At 35.2% G+C, this 26,716-nt stretch overlaps 1 protein-coding gene across 4 annotated transcripts in view; it reads right to left on the reverse strand.

Moving 5' to 3' along the window:
* LOC128180308 (fibroblast growth factor receptor-like 1) overlaps positions 1-13,158 on the reverse strand; it is a 28,086-nt gene extending 14,928 nt beyond the window's left edge. Inside the window, exons 1-2 of one of the 4 annotated variants that reach the window (XM_052848286.1) lie at positions 12,653-13,158; positions 7,767-7,835 (exon numbers count right to left, since the gene is read on the reverse strand). In XM_052848286.1, coding sequence (XP_052704246.1) covers positions 7,767-7,821 — 55 coding nt within the window. In that variant the 5' untranslated portion in view covers positions 7,822-7,835; positions 12,653-13,158. Of the gene's footprint in view, positions 1-7,766; positions 7,836-8,676; positions 9,205-9,961; positions 10,116-11,781; positions 11,910-12,652 lie in introns of those variants that run through there. The other 3 variants (XM_052848288.1, XM_052848289.1, XM_052848285.1) reach the window with 3 other exon arrangements.
* Positions 13,159-26,716: the final 13,558 nt, after the last annotated feature.

The following is a 26,716-nucleotide window of genomic DNA, read 5'->3' on the forward strand; positions in this document are numbered from 1 at the left end:
TTCTCATAAACTAATCAGCGAAATGGGTCCCTGTGATATTGATATACAGTGATCAGGTTTATTTGGATTTCCTTCATCTTTTAATTGGGGTCCAGTGATGGTCAGAGAAACTCATTAACCCCTGCATTCTGAGGCTTCCTTTCGTGACAACTCGCTGTGAAATCCAAGACTTAGCCTGACCCTAGTCATCAGAATCAATACGTTTTAATAAACCTATAATATTCTTCTTTATAGCCATGGTAATGAATTCTCTCCATAGAAATGAAGGAATCCAAGATATTTTATAGATGGGCCCTGCTATAGTAACTTGATTAGGGGCATTGTTTTATCTACATCCTACAAATCATTATATACTTTAAAGTTCTCTCTTCAATTTTACTCTAGTGTCTTTTTGTTATATTTAAGAAAAAATATCAAAAGCACAATAAACTGTTTTTCTTTGACAGAACATAAATTATGTTTCATGCAAATCAATACAGATTAAGAGGTTTTTTTAATAGTTTTAACAAAATTTTTACTTATATCACTCTTGAACTCTTACCCAGTCCCGTCTTTGAGACTCAATGGTGTCCTTTCAATGAGTCTTTATTACACCATTTCTGAAAATATTTGGACCTTTTTTCTCCCTTGTATCTGTAGTCAAGTTTGTCTAGAAGTAGGTGACCTATAATTTGATTACTCAAGCTTCCTATCCCCTTAATTCATAGCCATATTCATGTAATTCAATTACTAACGGAACGGATTTCCAAACTGCTGCATTTATCACTACATTACATTCAGATCATAAACACACTAATCAAATTTCTTGCAATTCGATTACTGGAAATTATTTCGGTACCATGCAGACATTTCAAGAAAATTAAATGAAAACAATAGCCCAAAAAACTTCATAGGGAAACTGAGAGAAACATTGGGAACATTCACGCAAACGATGTCTTTCATACTATTGTTGATGATTTTGTCTGCATTACTCGTCTGCTCATGGAATATTGGTATGTACCCTACACATAATATGCCTCTAAAACTGGATCATAAAATGCTGCTTATCTGTACACTCTGGCATCTAAAGTACTAAATGTTTCACCAAAACACAAACCACGCGTTTTCTGCAACAAAGCAGAGACACGCTTTAACATGGCAGGTTACACGGAAAAGCCATCAAACGGCATTTATAGATCGTAAAAAACAATGCCACTTATTAATCTAACTTGAACATTGCCGCTTATCCACCATATCAATATTTTTATGAAATAAAAATGTCTCAGGAACTCAGAAAGGAGGCAGGAGACCAACAATGCCCATCAATTACTCATAAAACAGCTTCCTGTGACGTTAAAAACATGTTACAATTAAACAACACCATTTTTTCCTGCTCCCCAACTCCCCTATGGTTCAGAGACGACAGGCCACAGCATCAGAGTGTGAATTTGTCACTGTTTCTGTGTAGGTCTGGATGCCTCGACTTCATCCATCATCATTCTTCTTCTGCAGCCAGAGCTCTAAAGATTCTGACCACCCAATGACAAATACTTAAACCAAGTGATGAAAGCAGAACGGGAAAAACAGGCAGAAGATACAGGACAAATCAGGCTCTGAAACAAGCAGGCAAAGACTGAATATAGTACACCTCAGAATATAGTAAACCTCAGACCAACACCTCAGAATATAGTGCACCTCAGAATATAGTGCACCTCAGAATATAGTAGACCTCTGGCAATACAGTACACCTCAGACCAACTCGCAGGTGCTTCCAAGATAAATGAGTCCTTTTACTGACAGCCTGTATCTTATTACAAATAATGAATTGTCCTTATTTTGTAACAGTTAGTTTATACGTTGATTTTTCCTGTGTGAAAAGAATTCAGAGACTGCAGCATTATATGAAGATAAATGATAGTTTCCAGGAAATTAAACAGAGGCTGGTAAACTGTGTGTAGTTAATTCGACCACGTTTCTATGGCGTTTGTCATGGGAGATGTCCTTGACCTTTGACCTATTTTCCCTTAATGTGTCACACATCCCACCCAGGCTGCGAGAATGGAGACAGAATGAGACCATGATCCTGGCCAACTGTCACAACGATTACAACACCTGCTAACACGTCAAAATGTTTCCTTTTTCATCGTGGCTATTATGCAAGCCAACTAAAACAAATTCAGAGGTTTTATTTAAAAAAAAACAAAACAAAGATAATTAAATATTCACCTGAATTACAAATTCAGAACATTTGCAAAAGTTTATTTTAATTACTGTAAGATTAATCATCTTAAATGTATTCTCACATTACATATCCATATACTGTACATACAGAGCTAGCAATTTCCATGAAAATGAAATTTTTCGTTATATGTGACTCAAAATCTAGAAACATTTTGTGACTTAATTTCCTGCATATCCTGAAAGTTATCATTATCTTTGACAAATAGTGATTGCATTTCATAATTAATCTCTCCTAATTAATATATGTTGTTCATTCTTGCTCTTAAATAAAAATTTCTATGAAAATATTATATTAGTACGAGTGCACATTACGGTTGAAATTTTTTTTCTTTTATTTTATCATATTTTTTTGGCTTTTTGAATGTGAAGTGGTCAAAGAAGCTGGCCTATGAATAAAACAGCAACCATAGGTTATTTGGAGGGGAATCAAGGTAAACCTTGTCCCCAGCCACCAGTAGATATACAGGTGTTGTTGCCCGGTAAATCAGACTCAATGGGTGTTGGCCCCTAGCTCGCCTTCACAAACAACCGAACGCTTCCCTCAAGCTACGACAACATTCCTTCTCTCTTGTCATCTATAATTGTTATGTGTTTTTAATTGAATCAGACATTATCATAAATCCCCCTGCCATATCTGCAATCTATTGCTGCTTCGTGTAAAAGTATGCACAGTTTTTATTTATCTAACTTAACCAACTTTTCTTGTAACAATCTTTTTTTCATCCTTCAAATTTATGGCATGCACATGCATATTTTTAGAATATTCAAGCCAATTGTTATATCAATATTTTTTTCTCGGCGATATTGAAAGATTCTGCGGAGATTCCCGACACAAAACCGGTCTAGGTTCTAAGCCTCCCCGACTAGTTACAACCAAACATCTGTTGTGTTCCACAGAAGAAGACCATCTGTCCCGAGCTAAGAATGTTTACATTTATTTCTATATTGATTCCATTTATTTCAATCTGACATACCCCCTGTATACATACTTTTTATCTACGCTAACCTTACTCTGAATTTCTGAGGATCCAGGCATTTAGCACCACCCTTCTTTTATTTGGGCATTCAATGGTACGTTATTGCGTATTCCAGCCCTGATAAAGCAGTCCAATAACTTGAAATTATTAATATTTTTTTTATAATAAAAGAAAAGACTTAATTTATGAATTGTTCCAACTGAGTGTATCTTTATATAAATTGTCATGCCAGCAAGATTACTTTGCTCAATATTGTACCCTATGTAATGTTCCCGGTTCCTTAAATAGAAGAAATATTTGCCGGGCTCTATGGAAACTTTCATTGCATGCCTGCATTCAACAATAACTAGGATCTAAGTCTGTTAATTAAATTTGCAATAAATTCCGTTTTCCACACCCTAATATGACTAGAAAAGCCTTCCATTTTTCCAAGACACATAAGAAATGTCACAAATAATGATTGCTAAAACACTCTCAACCTCTCTAAGTCATTACAAATTCCAGAAACTTATGGTAATTAATAAAAAAGTGTGATTCAAAGAATAAATTCAGATTTATGCATGTTTTTTCAGAAGACATCAAAGAAATATATTAACCACAAATGCAAATGTTGAAGACAAACATGATTCATATTGCTTACATGTCGTAGAACAATGGCTTTAATTCTCTACCAACCTAAACTCCCACCTAAATTAGAATTTTTCTTCTGACAAATCAAAAGAAGATTTTGACAACTTCTTAAATTTGGGTCTAAAATTAAGACAAATCTGCATTACAAAAATGACAGCCAGACAACCTTTAAGATACAAGAGGAGATAAATGAATGCCCAACTCGTTAGTCGCCGTGGCAACTGATGAGTCAGGTCATTACTTGACCACTGGTCATTAAGCAGTTAAATCTGAGGTGACAATTATCATTTGTAGTCTTCATCCCCTCCGTAAACTTAGAGATAGATAACAAGAAAGGACCAGTGAAAAATGACCCCGCTACGGGGCCGCTGCCCTAAGATGCGTGGTTCTTGCCCTGGTTGAGTGTGGGTCCGTTGTATATCCAGGGGTATAAACTAAAGTGATTAATCAAATACGATAAAACAAAACCCTCCTAAAACCTCCCTCTCACATTAAAATAGACAGTTTAATGGAGCAGATACAAAAATGAAATTGCAAATTTTGTTATTTTCTTTTTTTGCTTTCATAATTTTTTTGTTGCCTCAGAACATATCTGTATGCAGTCTGACATATTAGTTATCAAAATTTTTATTACGAACTCCGTTTCATCTCAACGAAATAGAGGTAACCCTATGACCAGACAGTTATTATAAATGACTTATTTTTATACAAAATATTACCTAAAAAAAAAAAATAAACGCCCATAACTTTGAACTTTTGTGGCAGCAGTGATTTCAATGTACCGAACAAACCAGAAAAAAATATGTGTAGCCTATAGGCTACAAAAGGTGCTCAAATGAAGGATCGCTAGATCTTAACAAGTAGCCACACCAACAATATTTTTTACTGTTTGACATATCTTACTTCAACAACTTAATGTACTCCATTTTACACACCAAAAAAAAAATGAAGCAAATCAAACAAGTGGGTATATATGCCATAATATTTTGCAAAATATTTAAAACTGAGAAATAAAATTGAATTTTTGGTGCCTATAAAACCACTGGCTCTGTTATAAGCCGCGAGGTATCATTAAACCAGGGTTTATGTTGCGAGAGGCAGCTACGAGATCTTGATTTATCTGCTTCATATGCTGCTGTAATCTTCTGTGTTGAAAAAATATTTGATTACGATGACTTGTCTGACCAATCGTACAAAAAACCCGAAGAGATGGAGAAGATGTTCGGAGATAAACAACTTAAACGTGGAAAATCTGTTCCCTTTTCACTCTCACTGTAAGAGGGAGAGAAAGTGTGCTAATGTATAGACATCTACAATCTTAAGTAATTTAGTATATACCCTACTATGTGGAGAGCAACTGTCATTATAGTCTTAAGCTTGCAATGTACTTAACTTCAATTTCTACTAAGTACCTCTTACAAAAAAAAATCCAATAAAAAAAGTGTTTTTTCTTAATGGTGGTAAAAATCCATTCTTTCTTTAAAACCAGTTTTCTTGGAGTTGTTTCCTATACAAAGATTTCTGTAAAATCCATGATACTACTGCCTGTGACAGATGCTAAGACTTCAGAGAGAACCGCAAGAGGGAATGCCATAGCGGAAAACAAAATCACAAACTGTTGACAATGAAACTAACCAGTGTCCAGGACTAGGCTCTGACAAGCTCTTTATAATATATCTACGATATTTTATCAGTAAAACACTGTATAGTTCAAGTTCTGCTGTCTGTCAATGCCGATTATAACAGGCGAAATCTAAACGATAGAAAAACCATCTGGCAATTAGTGCTGACCTCCACTAAAAAAGAAAAACAAGGGTGCTAAAACGATAGGGCTAAGGAATGGCAAAAATACACCAGTTCTCTGGGGAAAATCTTCTGTCTCCTCCGACAGCAAATAAGGGGAGCCATCTAATATAAACCTCTAAAAGTGGACACATGTGCTGGGGACTTCAGTACAGCAATTAGAAAATGTATAAGATGAGGAGATTTTTAACTGTAAATTCAACAAATTAGTCATTATTTTTTTCAATAAAGACAAGAAGACTTTAAGAAGTCAGGTTTTAAAAGACCATTAATATCATCAATAAACTTGGAAACATGTCTCAAAGAATTCGTTTTTCCATGTCATTTGTCAAAACTCATCGGCTTGATTCTCTTTGAGCAGGAATAAAACTGTCTTGTTATTTTTCTACTGTCTTGTTATTTTTCTGCATAAAACAATCTACAACACATTTCACAACATTAAAAGCTCAATCCAGGTGAGAGGATGACGAAATTACTAAATAATATTGTGTTTCTGCAATCATTAATAAAACCCTGCGGCTACATTTATTATTCATGAAAAAGATTTAGTTTTCCATCAATTTTCTGGGTTTTAAATATATTTCATAGAAAATATAACAGAGGTGAAAAGAATCTCACAAATTTAATTGGAATTTTAAGTTAAATGACAGCTTATTCAATTAAGGTGATCTTTTAATCAATTTTCTATCAGCTAATAGTGTTCATGTTCCATCTTTAGTCAAGCTATCAAATGATTGGCATGTCACTTTATGACCCCAGGGTCACAATGAATTGATAACAATTAATGAATTTTCACAGATCCGCTGATGACTACAAGGAGAAAGCTTCCCTCTGACAATGATTGCAGTAATTAGCCACTATTTATTCACATGTCAAAAAGGAAATCACACCAAATGATCAATATCGGGACCAAAACAAAAAATATATATCGATTTACGAAACGCTGAAATAACCTTCTGGCTTTTTCTGTTCAGAAAGATTTTACACAAGCTGGTGGTAAAACCGACACTTGTAACTGAAGCATGCAGAACCTTGTTTTCTTTGCGACAAGCCAAGACCTTCTTTGTCCTTATTTTTTTTTTCAATGAATAATTTTCACTAATCCTATTAAATTTTTCATTTGAAAATTCTGCATTTTTTTTTCCATAGTCAGTTGGTGCAAATTCTCACACTAAATCCTGTATCTAGTTTGCGAGAACAAAAAATCATCTCAAACAGCCAAAATCTAGCTCTTATAAAAACATTGATTTTAGTTTAAAAAGTTAATTCAAAAACCTAATCTCATTTACAGCATTAACTTGAAGTATTCACACAAAATGCGACAGCATATGAAGTGACAAAGGCTCAGAAACTCAATCAATAGCGACTACTCGGGGAGAGGAACAACACGATTAGAACTGGTCCGCTCCAAATGCCCCGGGGTCAACCAGTGTACCCAACCTCACAGAAGTCACCATGGCAACCATGCAAACCAAAACACATGGTCGCTACTTTTGTAGCCTATTCAAAGCCAAAATTGATGATTAGGAAAAGAAAATTCAATTTATACCAAATTGGGTTTAGATAATTTCAATAATGAATATCAGATAATGTGAATATCAGAAATTCAACGAATTCAATGCAATAAATTGCTGGAATTTTTATATTCTGAAGATGAAAATCTCTGTCTTTTGAATTAAATCTCAAGTTCCAAAAATTACTAATTTTTTACATTATCGAGATTGAGGACCTTTAGGATACCCCAATCTTAGGTTCAACAACATTCCCCACTTTCAAAATATCACCCTTATGATGTTTAAGGGTTTTTGAGAGAATTTATGAGACACATTTTTCTGAGAGCAGGAAGAGAAATTCCTCCCGACTTCGCCTTTTTAAAGTCAGAATTGTAGGATGCACACTTGTTGTATTTCCGCGCGGCCTGTGAAATTGACATGGTTTAATCGTGATGAATTGTGATCCCGTGTCAACTTACTTACTGCCTATCATTCATTACCGCAATTAAAATCGTGCAATCGTGGGGGTAAAATAACACACCATCTTGAATGCCATCATTCAAAAAATAGGCTTACTTCTATCATGATTTTAAAAAAAAATAATTTCCCCATTTCCCTAGAGTACCTTATTTTCTAAGCTTACCTAGTGCTGACACAGTCACAGCAATCGTGGAAGCTAGTAAAATCCACACCACCATCTTCTCTGAACTACCTACAACAAAACAAAAGAATTTGAGACATTAGCCTAAGCACGAAATTCAGCGTCCGGAAGCCAGGTTTCCCGCCAAATTGTCACCTCATGAGATATAATGCACCGCCATACAATATTCCAACTTTTCCCAATTCAATAATTTTACGGTGATTTTTATTTTTTTTAATCCGACAATTTTACGCGGATGTTTAAACAATCACTGCCAGTGTATTAATTTAACAGCGTTAATGGATTACAGTAATATATTATGTCGGATGTAGCCGTTATCATGACGTTTAGAAATCTAGTCGCTACATTAAATGAACATTATTTCCGTTAAATCGATTTTTCCCTTCTGCAAATTAAAAATCGGCAGTTTGATTCCAGCGATCCAAATTTACATGTCAAAAATCGGCCCGAGGCAAAAAAAATGTCGCTTTTTTCCAGAGCTGAAGAAATCTTTGACGGATTAGGCTGAACGAGCGTACACATAGTTACTTGTTGGTGGTTTGTGACTGTCCACAGTTTAATTATTGGTAATCACGACTAACCCACGGACAATATTGTACCTGTGAGGCGGACCTGCCTCTGTGACCTCGCAAAGACTAGCGGTCCGCACCGGTGCTACACTCTCTGATCGCTCTTTTCATTATCATATAAATTAGATTTTGACCAAGAGAAAATGTGGTTTGATTAATCTTTAAACGAAATATGCGCTCAGCCTTGTATGTCTAAATAATCCAAATTGAGAGAGAGAGAGAGAGAGAGAGAGAGCATATATTAAACTTCTCAAGAAGTCAGCATGGAACCGTATTTTGGTTCATTTTTCGATAAAGATATTTCTGGGCGGCGAAATTCTTACCTAATTTTACACGTTTGTCGATTTCCATGGTAAACTTGAGTATATATTACGGATCAGCTTGTTCCTGGAGCAAAGTAATCTGTATCCGAAACTCAGTCAATTTCCACATGCTCTCTCATAAACTTGATAAGACACAAATCATGTTCTAGCACCCGTTAAAATCCGACAAACGTCACCCTTAATTTCCAACAAACACCAAATTAACGGGTTGTTGATAAACAATAAATTCTCTCCTCCTCTTTCCAAAGATCAAACTTTTTAACTGCCGTAGTCGCGTGCGCTTTCGCTCGGTCTCATTCATAAGGGGGTGGCGCTTCGAATTCAGTTTATGTAGAAAAAGAAACCTCCACGAGAGAATTGGAATAACCCACAATCAACACAGCTATTTTGTCCTGTTTAACGTTTACCAATTCTAATTATTCCCTTTTTAAGCGGCCCGATCTGTCGATCTGCTGTGTTTCGCTCTCTAGCCATTTGACAAATAACACTATTGAGATCGTCTCTTCGCCGTCACTCAAAAGAGGCGCACGGAGCGAAAAGTGGGCGGGGCCTTAGCTCAGAATATACATAGAATAAAACGCTCCCCCTCCCGAATAAAAATCTCTGTTGATAGTACGGATAAGTTTTATTTCAGTCCAGGGGTTATTTTTGTACCTAAACCTATCAAAAGGAAAGCTTTTATGTACATGTCGAATGCAAATATCACAAGTTAGGTTTTTTTGGTTTTGTTTAAAGAGAAGACGGCGCTCTCTGACCCAGTGTTTACGCCCCGGTTCCCTGGTCCTTTTGTCCATCAGTGTGCTATCACAGTGCCCTTTGATCCCCCATCGCGTAATTCTAAACATTATTAAGATGGTCCCTGATTACTTCATTAGTTAATCTGATTAGGACCGCACTAATATACCCATGTCGAAAGATGGTTCGTGTTTACGAGTAGATTATGTTTGTGTTACAAAAGTAGGGTAGGTTTACGGGCAGTCAGTGCGTAATTTGAGAGAGAGAGAGAGAGAGAGAGAGAGAGAGAGAGAGAGAGAGAGAGAGAGAGAGAGAGAAAGAGAGCACAAATTATTTCATGCATAACATGAACAGCAATTAACATTTTTTTTTAGAATTTGGATGATATTGATTATGTTAAATTCAAAACAATAATTCAGATTTTACTGATTGAGTTAAAATAAAATGCATAAATGTTCACACACTAAAATGAAGTTTATGTTAATTATCATGTGAAGCTATTGAACAGAATGCTATCAAAATGATTTATTTAAAGAGGCTTTAACATTACCAAATTATTATTCAATCGCTGAAAATGGCATTTCCTCTCGTGGATTAGAGAAAGGCGTTTCGTCAACACTTCAAATGATTTCTAGGGTAAATATTGTCCCTTCCCCAAAGACCGGAGTGTTAGCCAGGTGAAAGCTATTACGTCACCGGTCCTCGGTATTCTGGAGTTCTACCATTGTCTGAGATTATCTAAGACCGCGGCATTCTAGCGCCCGAGTCCCCTGACCAATTCCTGGCACACCTGGGGAATGCCTGCTACGTTCTACAGACCGCCAAAGTTTGCAAGTCCACAAGACGATCGATTTTTAAATAGAACTAAATTAAAAGTCGCAAAGAGGACCTTGATTTATTGACACTATTGCCAAGTGGTCAATTAACGAATTGCGCTCAACTACTGAAGACGAAAAAATACTTACCGATATAAGAAAATCCCTTATGCCAATAAAAGATCTCGACAAAATTGAAAAGAAAGGGCTCCCTCCGCTTTCAGTGAGTCACAATATTCTCAACTTTTCTGAATTTAAGTAAACGGGGTTTTTTTCCTAGATAAACATGCATTTAATATTTTTCCTGTTTGACAAATTACATTACATGGTCGTTGTAAAGTTCATGCCGAAAACATGTCTAAAGCGATGTAGATATGATTTTCGAGCGCGCCTCTGGGATGTTAAAGGATTAAACAGGTAAACCTGGTAGATAGTTTTTACGACAAAGGAAACAAATCTATTATCCGAGCTGACAAATAACATCATATTTTGACAGATAAAACGTATGGTAGTCCACTGGGTATTTTGCTACACAAGCGAGAGCTGGCTCGGCCTGATTGGGCTGTCATATCGGCCCACCCCCGGGGGCATGATGGGATAGATGCCAGGAGGGGAAACGGAAATACAGGTTTTATGTAACTTGAAGGAATACTTGTATTGTATTGTAATGATTTACACGAATCGGTCAAAGGCAAGAAATGTTTCTATTTATTTATTGATAGGGGAGATAACGCCGACCGATTAAGAGATTATCTACCCTGAATATCTATATGTACAATAACTGTTTTGTTGTCATAATAAATCCAAACTCTACTCGACGGACAAAGCGATACTGTTTCACAAAGTCTTTTTAAGGAGTATTTTTCAATAAAATCGAAGCGAAGGTTCTTTGCACCTGTTAAAACTTCATATACAGGAGTAGGGATTTGTGTGTGTGTATTACAGTGTATTTTTTTTTGTTTGACCAGGAAACGTTTTTGCTAGCTGTTCGTTGGCCCCTGGTTGACACTATAGAACAGTTACGTTGAATTACGGTAACATGAAATAAATGTGATTTTCTTGTTCACTGTTCATCAACAAGCTGAAATTGACATTAAACAAGTCTGCTGGTAAGAGTCAAGGAGAGACAGAAGCGCCAGCTCTGTTTACGACGAAACACGCAAAATAAAAACCGACACAAAATTATAAAAAATTTCTATATCGAAATATTAAAAATAAACGCGCAGTCATCGTAGATTCTTAATGATAAACACGCGTCATGTCAACTTCTACAAAGTATATCTAAATTAGCAGGGTTTTTTTTTTTTTAGCTTGCAGGATATTTCTGTCAAAATAAAATTTTGGAAGTTCGTAATTTGCATTTATATAAAACTTTACAATACAAATCAATTGACTTCAGTTCCACGAATTTGAAAACGACCTTTTCCTTAGCCTTGAGGTTTTAATTTTTTATCAGTGACATATCTACAATCGGTGTCAGTTATAAATTAATCGTGAAATTATCATTGAATTTGTTCTATACATTTAAATGAAATATAGAGAAAGCATTACTCACGGGAATACCTGGGTATGGAGGGTATAGAAAATATGTACGAATTTCAACGGTGGGGCCTTGGGTTGGTAATAAGCAAGAACCGGGTACAGGACGAATTTATGTATCTATCCCTGACCCCGAATCAAAGTGACAGTTAGTCAATGCTGCCCTGTCAACTTGTTACAAACAGAAAATTCTGTGAATTCTTGTGATCGACTGAATCACAGTTCACGTGTCATCGTTATTTCTCAGCGGTAGTCCGATAATTACCGCGCGCTCATCAACACCCGGCGACTAAATTACTACTAATTATTACAGTTCATCAGTGGACTCATTGTCCAGTTCCCGTTAATCCAGCTACCTGACGATTTATGGGTTAACGGTAAATTCACAGGTGTTAAAGAACTTAGAAGTTTAATATACTCTTTTTTTCTATATGCACATGAAACAATGCAGTGTTCGTGATCAACTACAGGTAAATCAAACGGAATGCACTATTTTAACATTAAAAAATTCCCTTGCAAGATTGAATGATAATTAATGCCAGCTTATATAAAAAAGAAATAATAAAAGATTTACAGACGGGGAAACGTCGCTATATCTGGCCCCTGTCATATATCAAAGATATGAGATTCAATTAAGGCAGGACAGGGTTTAATTTTTACCTAATAAATCAAAAAGCACAGAAACCCTGCCTTATTCGGAATTACGGTGAACAATTTCCGCGTATCAACGGATGCACAGTGCACTTATAAATCTCCCCCCGCCATAACTCACGCTTGCCCCCGCCTATCAGGTCCCTGTTTATTTAGCTTTTAAGTTCGCAGACTTTTTACAAAGCTATACAAACTGTAATAGCTCCATTAAGATAGCACCAAAGAATCGTGTTTACCTTGCAGTCAGACGTCCAATATAGCCAGAATTTACTCCGATACAATGTGTAGAGAACTCCTGAATAACGGGGCTCTATCTCCAATACCCTGACACCCTATAAGTCAAATTTCCCGACTTTTATTTTCTTTCCACACACACCAAAGTGCCGTCAGTTTTCAGGGTTACATTGATTACAGGTAAAATTCTTGAACAGGCAAGGCGAGAAGGTTTCCCGGTGTATGTCTTCCGCAGGATTCCGCAGGCCAAAATCCATGCGTTCGAAGGAAAAGCCCCAACAACGAAAGAAAACTAATTACACCACTCGCGTGTTTTCCATGAAGTATCCGGTCCCTGGGAGGCTCTTGGTCTGTTATTTCCAGATAGAGAAAACTGACTCTGAGTGTGCAGATCTCAGTTGTCCGTTCCCTTGGTCAGAAAGCACCGAGTTCTGGGGGAACTTCCAAACAAAGGTTCGTGGCCGTTAGAAGTCTTCACGTGATCTCTGAATACCAAGTTAGTTTAGATGTGACCAGGGCTTAGAGGCTTAGCCAGAGAGGAAAATTATCAACAGTCGGTCTAGATAAGCTATCGGGACCATATCTACCCCTGCATGCCGAATTATGTCGAGGACCGCCGATACAGGCACGTCGTTTTGAGGCGCAATATTTTTTTTTCGACGGGTGATAAATTAATTTTAAAGATAAAGTTTTGAGGTTTAAATTTATAGTAAGGCTAAGGTGTTTTGGGACCTCTTTACAGGTTCGTTTTTTTATTGGAAGGTGTTTGTGTGTGTGTGTGGGGGGGGGGGGGGGGCGAAACAAGTTGATGGACCATTTACCCTCATATGCATCCCACATGTATAATCGCTAAAGAAGCAATTATTATTCATTGAAACAATGTTTTATCAGACATTGCTCGGTTGTGGCGTTATTTCATTATTATTTGAGGATGAAATATTTTCAGCATCTAAAAGGAGAGGAAGACATTGATTCTTTTAATCCTAACAATCATTAATGAATTGCACATACGACCTTGACCTTTACTTTGACCTTGGTATGTACCAATTTATTAACTTACATGTAAAATTATAGAGGTATTTAGAACCACTATAAAATATTCATTTAAAAAGTTTCAATAAACGTTGGTAAAAAAGTAAAATAACATCAATTATATATTCGTTACGTTTATTGGGTCATTTTATTTACACAACTCCGTGACCCAATTACTTCTTCTTTGATTAACCCATCTTGTGCACGTTAAAATGATTATGATTTTCATTGAGTCGTACACTCAGTAGGCCTATCGTGTTTACGTGTAACATTCATTGATTAATAATTTTTCGTTTACCATAATTCTTTTCTTTCTAGATTGAGTCTTTCATTATTAAAATTGTTATAGATAGTGTTAAATTCTCCGAATTTTAAAACTTTATTGTAACATATGTATAATCACACACAAATATGTTTTTAAGGCGAATTGCCAATGGCTTGTCGTCAGAAAAAGGGAAGAATCTTCATCGTGCCAGGCTCAACTGTGACAAGGGAACCTGGTTCTAAATTTACATTGGAGAAACCCGTATCTTGGACTTCCTTTGCCAAGCGTTTGGCGAAGAAACAGTTAAAGAATTTAATGGCGTCTGTTACTGAGGTATGCAAACCTATGGTGGGTAATATAACTCTTCTTTCTCAGACTGTACTAAGCACTGGAACTACACACTGAAGTGAGCCTTCAAATTACGTCAAGTCAAACACCAATGTATACGTCGATTGTTGGCGACTATTAGTGATTATTGGTGATTACAAAATCATACACCACTTGTTCTGCGCGATTATGGTTGAGAGTTCAAATAAACAGCAGCATTTCCCCCATACATATTATAGAATAAAGGTGTAAAGTGGGTGGTGCGTTAGATATGATCGTGTTTATATATCAATATAAGAAATATTCTGATACGAAGTCATGTCGGCCTGTCTCTGTGAAAAGACCCGGATGTTGTAGGTATTCACACTGACCCTAGTACTCACACCTGTGGTTTCATTAATTCATCTTTCACGCGGGGCCACCACGGCTGTGAACCTATTACGTAAGTTTATATCAACGCTGGATTTCCACACCGTTGTGGGTGAAAGATAAACAATAGCTAGGGTAAGGCCGAGCAGGGTTACAAATATTTAGTGGGCTGCTGGAGAGCTGCTCTGCTTCTTTCGTCGCCGCGGCTGCGCACTTACTTGTGTCACTTCCTGTTAGTTACGTAAACAGCAAACTAATTCCGGCTTCTTTGTCCGAGAAACAATTATATTTGAATGATGAAAAAATCGTACATTTTTAGTTTGTTGAATTTACGATGCCAAATGAATGTTAAAAATCTCCCCACCCCATAAGTGATATCTTACCGAAATCAAAGATCAAAGCTTTATATTTACAAACTTATCATTAAAAATACTCTCAGCAAGGCAAGTTAGTGGGTGCATCACGACCCATCATTAAACGCATGATCTTTCTTAAAGGGCTTGATTGTATAATTCTTTATAATGGACAAAAACCCTTATAACAATTAAAATCTGAGTGTATTCAAGTAGAAGTTATTCTTAAAAAATGAAATTTGATTTTCATAATCAGATGATGGCGCGGACAGATTCGACAACCCTTTCTTTCAAAACAATAACTGTTTGTCAGGGGTATTAGGGATTCCTCTTTGAGATCCCAAACACCATCATATTCATAGTGAACTGTTCTAGAGCCAACACGCACCCAATTCTGATGCGACGCAACGGAAGAATGGAAAGAGACGACATTTTGTCCAGCGATAGGCGCATCGTGGCTATTAAGTAACCATAGCAACACCACTGTCGCCAAGGTTACAATACATTGATTGTCACGAAACACCTTTCAAACTTCTTACTCTTTGCTATTTTTTGCGTTAATATTCAAAGAATAGAAATGAACGAGATATTGAAATTTTTGATACGATCAGTGCTGAAAGCAAATAGTAGATTTTATGTAAACAATAACGTAATATATATCGACTGTTTATATTGACCGTTAATCCCCCTGTATGGAAATGCATGGAATGCAAATCTTCAACACGAGCGCGCCGCTTTGTTTCCATTGCAGGGCGTGGATTTTGTTTCCATGCCAGGACGTGCGGACGTGCGGGATGATTGCTCGGCGCATTTGTTTGGCCTCCAATCAAGCTGTCATATTTATTGATAATGACTGAGATTAGAACCCGTCCGCTGACCACTTATGGTAACACCAGAACAAACGTTCGTGGGACTTGGAGCTCCCTTACGGATTACGTACCTTGCACCCCGGCGTCTAATCTCGTGTTGTCTCACGTTATCTCATTTCAAATTTCGTTATCTCGGAATTTTGAAGCGCAATACAGAAGTGTCAACCAATTTTCACTTAAATTTATTTATTTTTTATTTGCTGATTAAACATGTCACTGTTGTTCATACTTGTCACTCATAGTGACGTCATATCAGCCGGCATGTCGTCTGCTCACCTGGGCCAAGTGTTCCAAGGTTATGGGACTCAACAATAAGTAAACAAGCTTTGCGGAGGCCATGGTACTTTAAATGATAAATATATTAACAAATGTATTGTACAAGAAAATTCAACCGAGTACATGATTCTCTCCATCAATATAAATAAACAATTTATCTTTATTCTGTTTATCTACACATGTCACAATTGGTTTCTCCAGAGCCAACTGCGACATGTTATACACGAACTCTACAAAACAATAGTGAATGAATGCCTATTAAACGTTTCCTCCGCCCCTCTAATGATTCCCTGCGTCTGTAGCCAAAAATTAATTAACCGAAATGGAGGCTTGTTCTGTTTACCTGGCCAAACCATGTCTTTTCCATTCAGATTAATATGGGTGTAGAGGGTTACAGGCCGTGATGAATTTATTTTACATAGCATAAAGGCTACAGCGCGCACCTGTTGCCAAGAGGCCGGAATTTTTAATATGTAGTAGGAATGTGGTCAACGGAAGGAAAAAACACCGTGCGCTGCAACATTAGCCAGGGTCATATCTGAATCGTTCCACAATTAATGCTTAAATTAACGTATATCGGGAAAATATTTACATGTGGTATCATCAATAAGCTGTTGGATCGTATCTCATTTGAAGTTAAAATTTTGAAGAATAAGAAGAAGAAGAAGAAGAAGAAATCATCCACCTTTTTCAAAGAGGATAGCATTCATAGAAAAAAAAATTATTTTGACAACTTTGAGTGGTGTATCACTCGGGGGTTAATGAAGAGCGGAACCAGCAGCGAGAACTTTATAAAACAATTTGCATGCGATCTTTTAAGCATCCATGTATATGTAGATGCATTTCGCACGAAAGTTTATGTCTTGCTCAAGTTAATTTTGAAATTTCAAGGACAAAAGTTGTATTTTGCTCGTTTGTGGCCTGACATTTTTTCCAATAAAAATGGAATTTGACTAGAAGTCATGTTTTATGCTAAAATAAAATCTGCAATATGATTGTGAGTCATATTGCAAGTTATTTAAGACATAAAATATTCTAGAAAGAACATTAAGCGATCCAGCCATCCGTTTTCCCCAAAGTAAATGTAGATTATTTTGCGAAACACAACAAATTAAATATACTGAAGCAATCACCCCCCCCCCCCTTAAAAAAGAAGAAAAAAGAAAGAAAGAAAAAACAACAAAATAATAAAATACACACAAAAAACAACAACAACTGTTAGTAACACAGAATTGAATTTTTTATATAGTTCTTGATATATCGATGAATTGATATTCTTTACGTTCACGTTGACCAATGACCAACTACTGTTTGTCTATTCTTATGTTCACATCTATCTGTGACCTGTATGATGGATATATAAATAAATAATATTATTATGATATTTTATCTGATTCTGGAGAAAATAAAAACAGTATTCATACGTAAAAAGCCAGATAGACTTTAGTGGATTTCAGTACATAATATCAGCACATCTCACCCGCTTATAGTAAATAACAGTATATGTAATCAAATTTACATTTTGTCAGATCTTTTCCCATTCAGCGTCCGTTCAGTGTCAGGATTCGGGTGATTCTGGGGTTACAAGTTCTCTTTGATGGCCGCAGATGGAATTATACCGGTCCAATCTTCCAGGGCTGTGAAAACATTATTAGATTTATTACTTATCTTTCGGACGGCAAGTAAATTAAACTGCCCGTTAGTACGCTTCACCCGATTAGAAAAGTTTCCACAATTTAATAAGTTCTACATGTATTGATCGGTCCGGAGATTTCCGGAAGGCAATGGGGGATTCGTTTGTTTCAACTCTCTGCCAGTCGGATTAGCGTCCGCGGTAATTGAATAAAATGAAATTAAACATCTTAGGTTTGAAAGGTACGGTCGGACGGAATCACGCGAGGCTTACATTAGCAATGATTCTGTCTCTGATAAATTTTTGTTGTACAAAATAGACTCTATTGTTAATACATCCAATAAACTTCGATTTTTTTCTTTCTCATATCTACTTATGGGTAATTCGGCGCCTTAGAGTCTAATATAAAACAGATCCCATGCAAGTCCTTCCTTTGGGTTATGGGTACAGAATACCAGTATAATACAGAAAAATTCTCTCTCTTCCCTCTCTCCACGCATTATTTTGAGTTTTAATTTAGTTGTAAAAATTTCAATAAAACATATATTTACATTTTTAGAATAAATTTAACACTATAGAATACATTATATAAAAATTTATAATATTTCGATCAAATTGATAGACAGTGAACGTTCTTGGGTGTCCGACAAGGTATGGATGAAGTTATACACATGTACGTGTAGTGTTCCAGATCTCTAAATAAGAAAAAACAACAACAACAACAAAACAAACTAATCCAAGACTTCTGTTATTTTCGATACAATCCTCAGAAATATATTTGATTGTTTTAATTTCAAAATTATAGGAGGATCAACTTTGGTTAGATATACATGTATTTGGTATTTATCTACATACATACATAGGGTTACGAACCGGATACAAAGTATTACGAACCATTCCTAACAAAACCATCTGTGTTTGGTATTTATCTACATACATACATAGGGTTACGAACCGGATACAAAGTATTACGAACCATTCCTAACAAAACCATCTACACAGACATATTGCTGCACTATGGCTGACTTCTGATAATTCGAGATTAAATTTTTTTAATTTTCAATTATTTTTGACAGATGATCTCATTAAACATCTAAAGAGACAGCCACTTTCACTTCGTATATGACCAAACCATAAATAATCTTTTAATTTGCATTTTCGATCGTTTTTCAAAATGGCTGTACCAGAGTGCAAAGAGGTCATGTTTACATTAGACGTGACAAAACCAAGTCTGGTAGACCTCTAGTTTTCTCATTTAATGAGCGTCATCTCCACAGTGCCGTTTTAACGCTATCTGGGAAACAAATATTCCAATATCAGCGTAATTTTCTTCTCCATTAGTAATGGTATGCATCACGTGGTATGTTCCTCGCGCTCTCCATGACAACATTAACAGGCGCGCGCAGCAGGAACAGTTCAACATGGCGTCCGTTTCAATCCCACCAACCGCTTGCTAATGGAGACTGCAGTTTTTGCACTTTTTGATATGTTAAGCTAAACACAAGAAGGAATAAATAGTTAAAACATTTATACTTCTTACCAAGTTACCTGTTCCAAATTCGATATTTTCAAAAAATTATCTATCGAATTTCCTTCTGAAACTATCTAGCAAGAAGAAAAAAAACCTCTTCAACATTTAGATTTATGATATCGCATTTGTGTCTGAAAATTACATATAAAAGTTTTGAACTATTTAGTAAGTAATCGTGAACATTTAATGCTATTTGACATCATTGGGATAGTATATTTAAGTTAAGTGAATTTTATTCAGAGAATTATTCAATTGTACTCTGTTATCTATTTCGATTATGGTAGAACAAAAGAGATAAGCTAAAAATTTACCTATTGATTAATTCTTCTGAAATTGTGATATTTCGCTATTTGAAATTAAATCTAAAAATGTATGTAAAATTAAAAAAAGTCCGATCTGACAATTTTCACACACATCGCCTCAAACCTATCATTTGAATCTCCTTTCATGCCTTGGAATGTTAAAAGAAAAAGTAATTGTTTGAATTTGCTATGCGAATAAGTTACTTTTTGGGAGAATACGTAATATCATGTGAAAATAGCACATGTAATCATCTTTTAAAAAGAAAAATTTCAATTTTGCAATACTTAACGGTCTTTAAAAATAATTTTTATAAGCAAATTTGAATAAAATTTAGCAGTGCAATTACCATGTCCCCGTAATTAAAATCTACCAAAATAATGAAAATTTGACTGTAGGTTTTATATAAATTGAATATTGAAGTATATTTGTATATTTATATATTGTAAATAGTAGACATATTTTAAGTTTTAATGTCATGATATATTGAGCTTTAGAAAATGAAACATTAATGTTTATTTGATGAATCAAAATATTTAAACCAAAGTTGCTATCACTATTCAGAAATCAAACTAATATCAAATGTCAAGAAACTGTGATAAGTATGTAATGTAAATGTTAATAAAGTGTGATACGTATGTAATGTAAATGTTAAAAAAGTGTAATACCTTTGTAATGTGAATGTTGTCAAAGTGTAATACGTATACATGTAATGTGAATAGTGATAAAGTGTAATACGTATATTATGTAAATGTTATTAAAGTGTTATATGTATGTTATGTTAATGTTGATTAAGCATGATAAGTATGCTATGTAAATGTTGGTAGATATGATACGTATGTTATGTAAATATTGATAAAGTTTGATACGTATGGTAAGTAAATGTTAATAAAATGTTATACGTATGTTAAGTAAATGTTAATAAAATGTCATACGTATGTTATATTAATAAAGTGTAATACGTATGTTGTGTGAATGTTAATAAAGTGTGATACATGTGTGATGTAAATGTTGATAAAGTGTGAAACGGATGTTATGTTAATGTTAATAAAGTATAATACGTATTTAATGTAAATGTTAATAAAGTGTGATACGAATGTAATGTAAATGTTAATAAAGTGTAATACGTATGTAATGTGAATGTTGATCAAGTGTAATACGTATATGTAATGTGAATGTTGATAAAGTGTAATACGTATGTTATGTAAATGTTATTAAAGTGTTATATGTATGTTATGTTAATGTTAATAAAGTATGAAATGTATGTTATATTAATGTAAATAAAGTGTGATACGTATATAATGTAAATGTTAATAAAGTATGATATGTATGTTAAGTAAATATTAATAAAGTGTCATACGTATGTTGTGTTAATGTAAATAAAGTGTCATACGTATGTAATGTAAATATTAATAAAGTGTGGTATATATGTTATGTAACTGTCAATAAAGTGTGATGCGCATGTTATATTAATGTTAATTAAGTGTCATACGTATATTATGTAAAAATGAATAAAGTGTGATTTTGTTCCGTTAATGTCAATAAAGTGTGATTTTGTTATGTTAATGCTAATAAAGTGTGATTTTGTTATGTTAATAAAGTGTGATTTTGTTATGTTAATAAAGTGTGATTTTGTTATGTTAATGCTAATCAAGTGTGATTTTGTTATGTTAATAAAGTGTGATTTTGTTATGTTAATGCTAATCAAGTGTGATTTTGTTATGTTAATAAAGTGTGATTTTGTTATGTTAATAAAGTGTGATTTTGTTATGTAAATAATAATAAAGTGTGATTTTGTTATGTAAATAAAGTGTGATTCTGTTATGTTAATGTTAATAAAGTGTGATTTTGTTATATTAATGTTAATAACGTGTGATTTTGTTATGTTGATATTTATAAAGTGTGATTTTGTTATGTAAATATTAATAAAGTGTGATTTTGTTCCGTTAATGTCAATAAAGTGTGATTTTGTTATCTTAATGTTAATAAAGTGTGATTTTGTTATGTAAATATTAATAAAGTGTGATTTTGTTATGTTAATCTTAATAAAGTGTGGTTTTGTTATGTTAATTTTAATAAAATGTGATTTTGTTATATAAATGTTAATAAAGTGTGATACTTACATTATATACGCTGGTTGAATTTTTGATAGATACTAGTATGTAAGTGTTGTATAAGTGTGAAATTCTTATTACTATATGTGTTAAGAAGCTATGATATAAAATATATGTTGGTTTTATTTAGATTCTGAATAGTACGTTTAGCTATAGTGTTACACATGTGTGATTCACGTGTAAATAATGTGAGTGAACGGAAGGTAAGATACGTGTTTATCCCAAAAGAAGTAGTGCATCAGACCTGACTCACGTGTTCTGGATAGGTGAGACAGCAACTGCATGAAAGCTAAGACTGTATAGACTTCAGAGTTTGGGATGACACGAACTGCTCGGGCTGATACCAGGGCCGGAATCAAAACAATAGTGTGACATTCTATATATCATGGTTATATAAGTTGTGGGTGTAGGAGTGATGCGTCTGTATCAACAGATATATCAACCGTTTCACGTTATCTGGGGATCCTGACCCCGCGTGGCTTACGATTGCTGTCAATATTGACATCAGTAGATGGAATGTGACGTCTTGTCAGCAGCAGGTAAAAGTGAGCGCGCGGATCTCCAAATATTTCAAACATCTCCCTGTTCATTGTGAAATCATTTTTGTTCGAAGTGGGTCAGTGTTCGAGGGTAGCACCATTTTTCCTGGTTCATGAGGACGTTATTTCGTTCGTAGCCAAAATTCTAATGGATATTTAAGAAAATTTATGCTTGTTCATATATGTTCGTGTGCAAGGGTTACCCACGAAAACCATGAACATTGGTTTAATACTGTAGATTCCTTATTTTACGCGAGTACTTAATTCCGCGATTCAACAGTTTTCCTTCAAATCGCGAGAACATAAAATAGCGAATGTCGAAATGTTATCATAGTTTCGTGTAGTTTACATATGTTTGAAAATTAAAAGCGAGATTTTAAAATTCGCGGGACGGGATTCTCGCGATTTTACGCGGATATTAATTCCTCGCGTTTAATTAGGAATTTACAGAAACAGCAATTTATGACATGCAGAACGACTTTATTCCTGATGCATTTCTTCATTAGTTTTGTTCGTCCCTCTAAGAGGTTTCATCGATGTTATATATTTTGGTCTATTTGGTAATAAGCACAAAAATTGGCGTTTGTAGTAGAGGAAAAACAAGTAGAATTTTTATTTCAACAAGGAAATCAACAACAACTTTGGTTCTGTGTTAACACAGGGATTATCCTACATCTTATAAAGTAGGTAGAAATTCCAGGACGTTGTTCAAGCCTTAATTTTGTTTTTAATATTTCATTACAACTAAGCTGTGCTTTAATGCTAGAATTTGTAAAACACATGGACACCATAGCATGAGTTGATTTGATTTCAATTTATACATGAAATCTGGTAGGCATAAAACACAATCAGAAAAATGAAATGACTTTAGCGGGCAACCTTTAGATAACCTATTAAAGGAAGATTCTAACTAGTCGTCACAATTTAAAAACAGAAGTCAATAGCAAAGGCGAGTTGCTATACGAGTATTTACTCCTCGTACTTCCATACAAAACCATGTGCACAATAAGGTAAAACCATTTCAACCTTAGGATTCACTTCAGTGACGTCCTCTGCCCAAATGGTTAATTGAGGTTTTTCATCAAAAATCCTATCTGTCGCCTATGCCAGAACATGTATTTTAACTGTCAAGGTAGATAATATATAAATGGGTGGGCATTGTAGACAAAACTGAGCAGGTGGGGGGGGGGGGGGGGGTGTCAGGACAACGGGGTTAAGATGGCGGCTTTGGGTGGACAGGAAACCAAGGGCCCCGGACGCAAACGGAAACCAGACCACATTCAAGTGCACACTTACGATTGACGAAAAACAAGATCATTTCTTCAGACCAACACTCGAGGATCACTTCTTTTTTTCAGACAAATAAATGTAAACAAAGATCAAACTTCAATTTACTTCCATTAACCGGTCTACGAGACGGGGGGTACCTCTCAAGTGTAATCGAAAGACGTCGCAGACGACTGCCAGAAAGCGCGGGAACTTTGTCAAGTGTCATTGAAAGAAAAGACCCCCTTACTCACATCCAAGCTCGAATCTGTTTTCAGTTTGTGGGTGTTAATTTAAAAGATATGAGAGAGAGAGAGAGAGAGAGAGAGAGAGAGAGAGAGAGAGAGAGAGATATTCAACGATGTACAACCTGCCGACCCCGCGTTGTTTTTTGCTGTTTTACAGACATGTATCAGGCCGAGGATGAAACATAAGAGCCAATTACAGCAATATAACAAGTTAAAAGGAGGCTGCTAAGACGGGCCCACCTGCTTTTTGTTAAGCCGGGGTTTGTTTTAGCCGAGGTAGCCAGGTGTGGGAATCCGATAACGAGAGCCTTACAGCAGAAATCAAAATTCTCGTTTTCCTAATCAAAATGTTTTTGGAGTATCAGACTCCGCATTATTCCGGATCTAGTGATTCCGGAGTGACAGCTCCTCTTCTTGCCTTCAAGACTGTTTCCTGTAGGCTATATTCTAACTCTGGCGTTACTCAGCATTGATAAGTTTGGGAATCTTATATGTAAAGCCTGTCATAGTCAAGGTGATGCGGATAAATCAACTTGTAAAACCCTGTAAAATCACCAAAAACAAAAAACAAAACAAAAAAATAAATGTACGGAAATATCAATTTGAATGATTTTTGCAAAATTAAAAAACTTAAAAAAGTGGAAATGAGTTGTATATATAAGTTATATAAGTCCTGATTTATAAATGATTTTCTTTTCAGGCATGCACAAAAACCGGAGTAAAATCAGTTATATTTATTCAAAGGCGTAATGTATTTACAATTTTGACATATACATGTATTTATTTTTGGCTAAAAGTCTTGAAGCAGGAATGATAGTTGTAAAAGTGACGAAACGAAATTATTGTGAACAAAAATAAAACAAAAAATAAAAATGAAAAAAAAATATAACAACAAAAACTTACAAGCATGATATCAAACATGGTAAAAGTATATGAAATATTTGGTGAGAAAACCCAGGAAGCCACGCGTCGCAGAAAAAAAAGTTTGATGTAACCTTCCTGTCACGAATTGATATGAACAAGCAGTATTGGAATTTGACGAAATGAAATAATGTTTAAAATTATGTATTGCAACAAGTATACATATCTACAAACAATTACAAGAGAATGGGAGAGTGCACAGACCAAGAACTCGACGATGGCGGTTTTGATCAGGACTCTGGCACTCTGAGTGGTCCCATATTGTTTGTTTTGAATAGCGTGTTCATTTCCTCGCTGGATTTCGCGGTTTTTCTGATTCTTGTCACAGATTCTGAAATTAACCAATTATGCCCGTCAAGGCATTCGAACCCCACGCTGCGCTGAAATCCAGCAAAACTCACGCGCAACAGATGTCAAGATAAGCGAGCGATAAGTAGTCTTATTATTTTACGTAACGAAGATAAGTAACGTTTGATTTCGATTGATACAACACAGAAAAAATCGGTTATGAAGTTAATTTGAAATGAGACAACTTCATAGTGCTGAAAGCGGGTATTTAATAGCATTGATACATAATATGCACATACCAACAACGCGATAACTTTGACATCGTTTGATGAACAAAATTTTGGAGCCATCCTTTTCTCTGCCAAACAACTCTTTGTGAGCTTTGTTATTTTTTCTTTTTGCATAGATTTAAGATTATGAAAAATTAAGAGAGAGAGAGAGAGAGAGAGAGAGAGAGAGAGAGAGAGAGAGAGAGAGAGAGAGAGAGAGAGAGAGAGAGAGAGCTTTTGAACGTTCACGAGGAAAGCCTCAAAGATAATACAGAAGACAAGGTTGACATAGACGTCTCAGTGCCAATTTTATAAACCATACAAAATTGAGTTCGTTTTTCATTTTCATCAAAATGTAAGTTTTCTTAAATGGATAAAATTGAATATATCGTAATACGTCTTAATTTTCTTTTTAGAACCTACAGACGCCCTTTTCTAATCATATTTTTTAACCGATGCCCTTTTACAAAAAACGAGGAGAAAAAATTTATCTCCCTAAATACTATCTCGCTACTATTTGCATTTATATTCAAAATAAATTTCATTAAAAAACATTTAAAAATTGAAAACATGCAACAACACAAACGCAAAATATCTCAAATTAACATTATTGTTTGAAAACGAGGCCAGTTGCAGCGGAAGTCTCGTTCTCAGAAACCTCTGACATTGATACGGTCAATGAAATATAATTTTACACATCAGAATGAAGGTTATACAGCAATTCTTACTGTAATGAAACGTAATACCGCAAGGCGTTGATTTCAGATCTCAAAAATATCAAAATGACTCATGAACTACATCAGAAATACAAACTGTGTCCATGGTTTATCAATGCCATGTACACTCATCAAAATTTTGTTGAATGATGAGTATTTTCCAAGAATTTTAAGTGAAAATTTAAAAGTGCTCATAATCAGCATTCATTACTTTCAAATGTCAAAATTGAAAAATCTACACTTACAGAATTAATAAAACAACAAATTTTCCCCTTCCTTAATTATACAATTATGTTATATAATGTACAGTAGTTAATATGAATGAAGTGATATTCAAAGGCGTTGAGTCAGTACCCTATAACGGTCACTGGTTCAAATCCCACTGCTATATCCTTGGACATGGCCTTTTATCGCATTGTCCCAGACCATCCAACTGTGATGGACTCAGGCACGTACATGTAGTGGGGGGGGGGGATGCCCCCTCCACTTCTTTGCAGCAAACATTTTTCTTAAATGCATTTATAAAAAAAAACCGAAGCAAGATGGAGCTGCCACCCTTTTTTTTTTTTTTGCTTTTCATGTTTTTTCGGATGAGTCTAGCTGCCCCCACCCCACTTTCAAAAACGAAATGCTATGTGCCTGGGACTGGTTTCCCATCCAAGTGGGTGTGTGTGTGTGGGGGGGGGGGGTAAATTATTCTCATCTGCTCAGCATCATCTACAGAGACAAAATGTTCAGGTCCTTTATTCA

Source organism: Crassostrea angulata, chromosome 4, assembly GCF_025612915.1.
Source record: "Crassostrea angulata isolate pt1a10 chromosome 4, ASM2561291v2, whole genome shotgun sequence".
Classification (NCBI taxonomy): domain Eukaryota; kingdom Metazoa; phylum Mollusca; class Bivalvia; order Ostreida; family Ostreidae; genus Magallana; species Magallana angulata.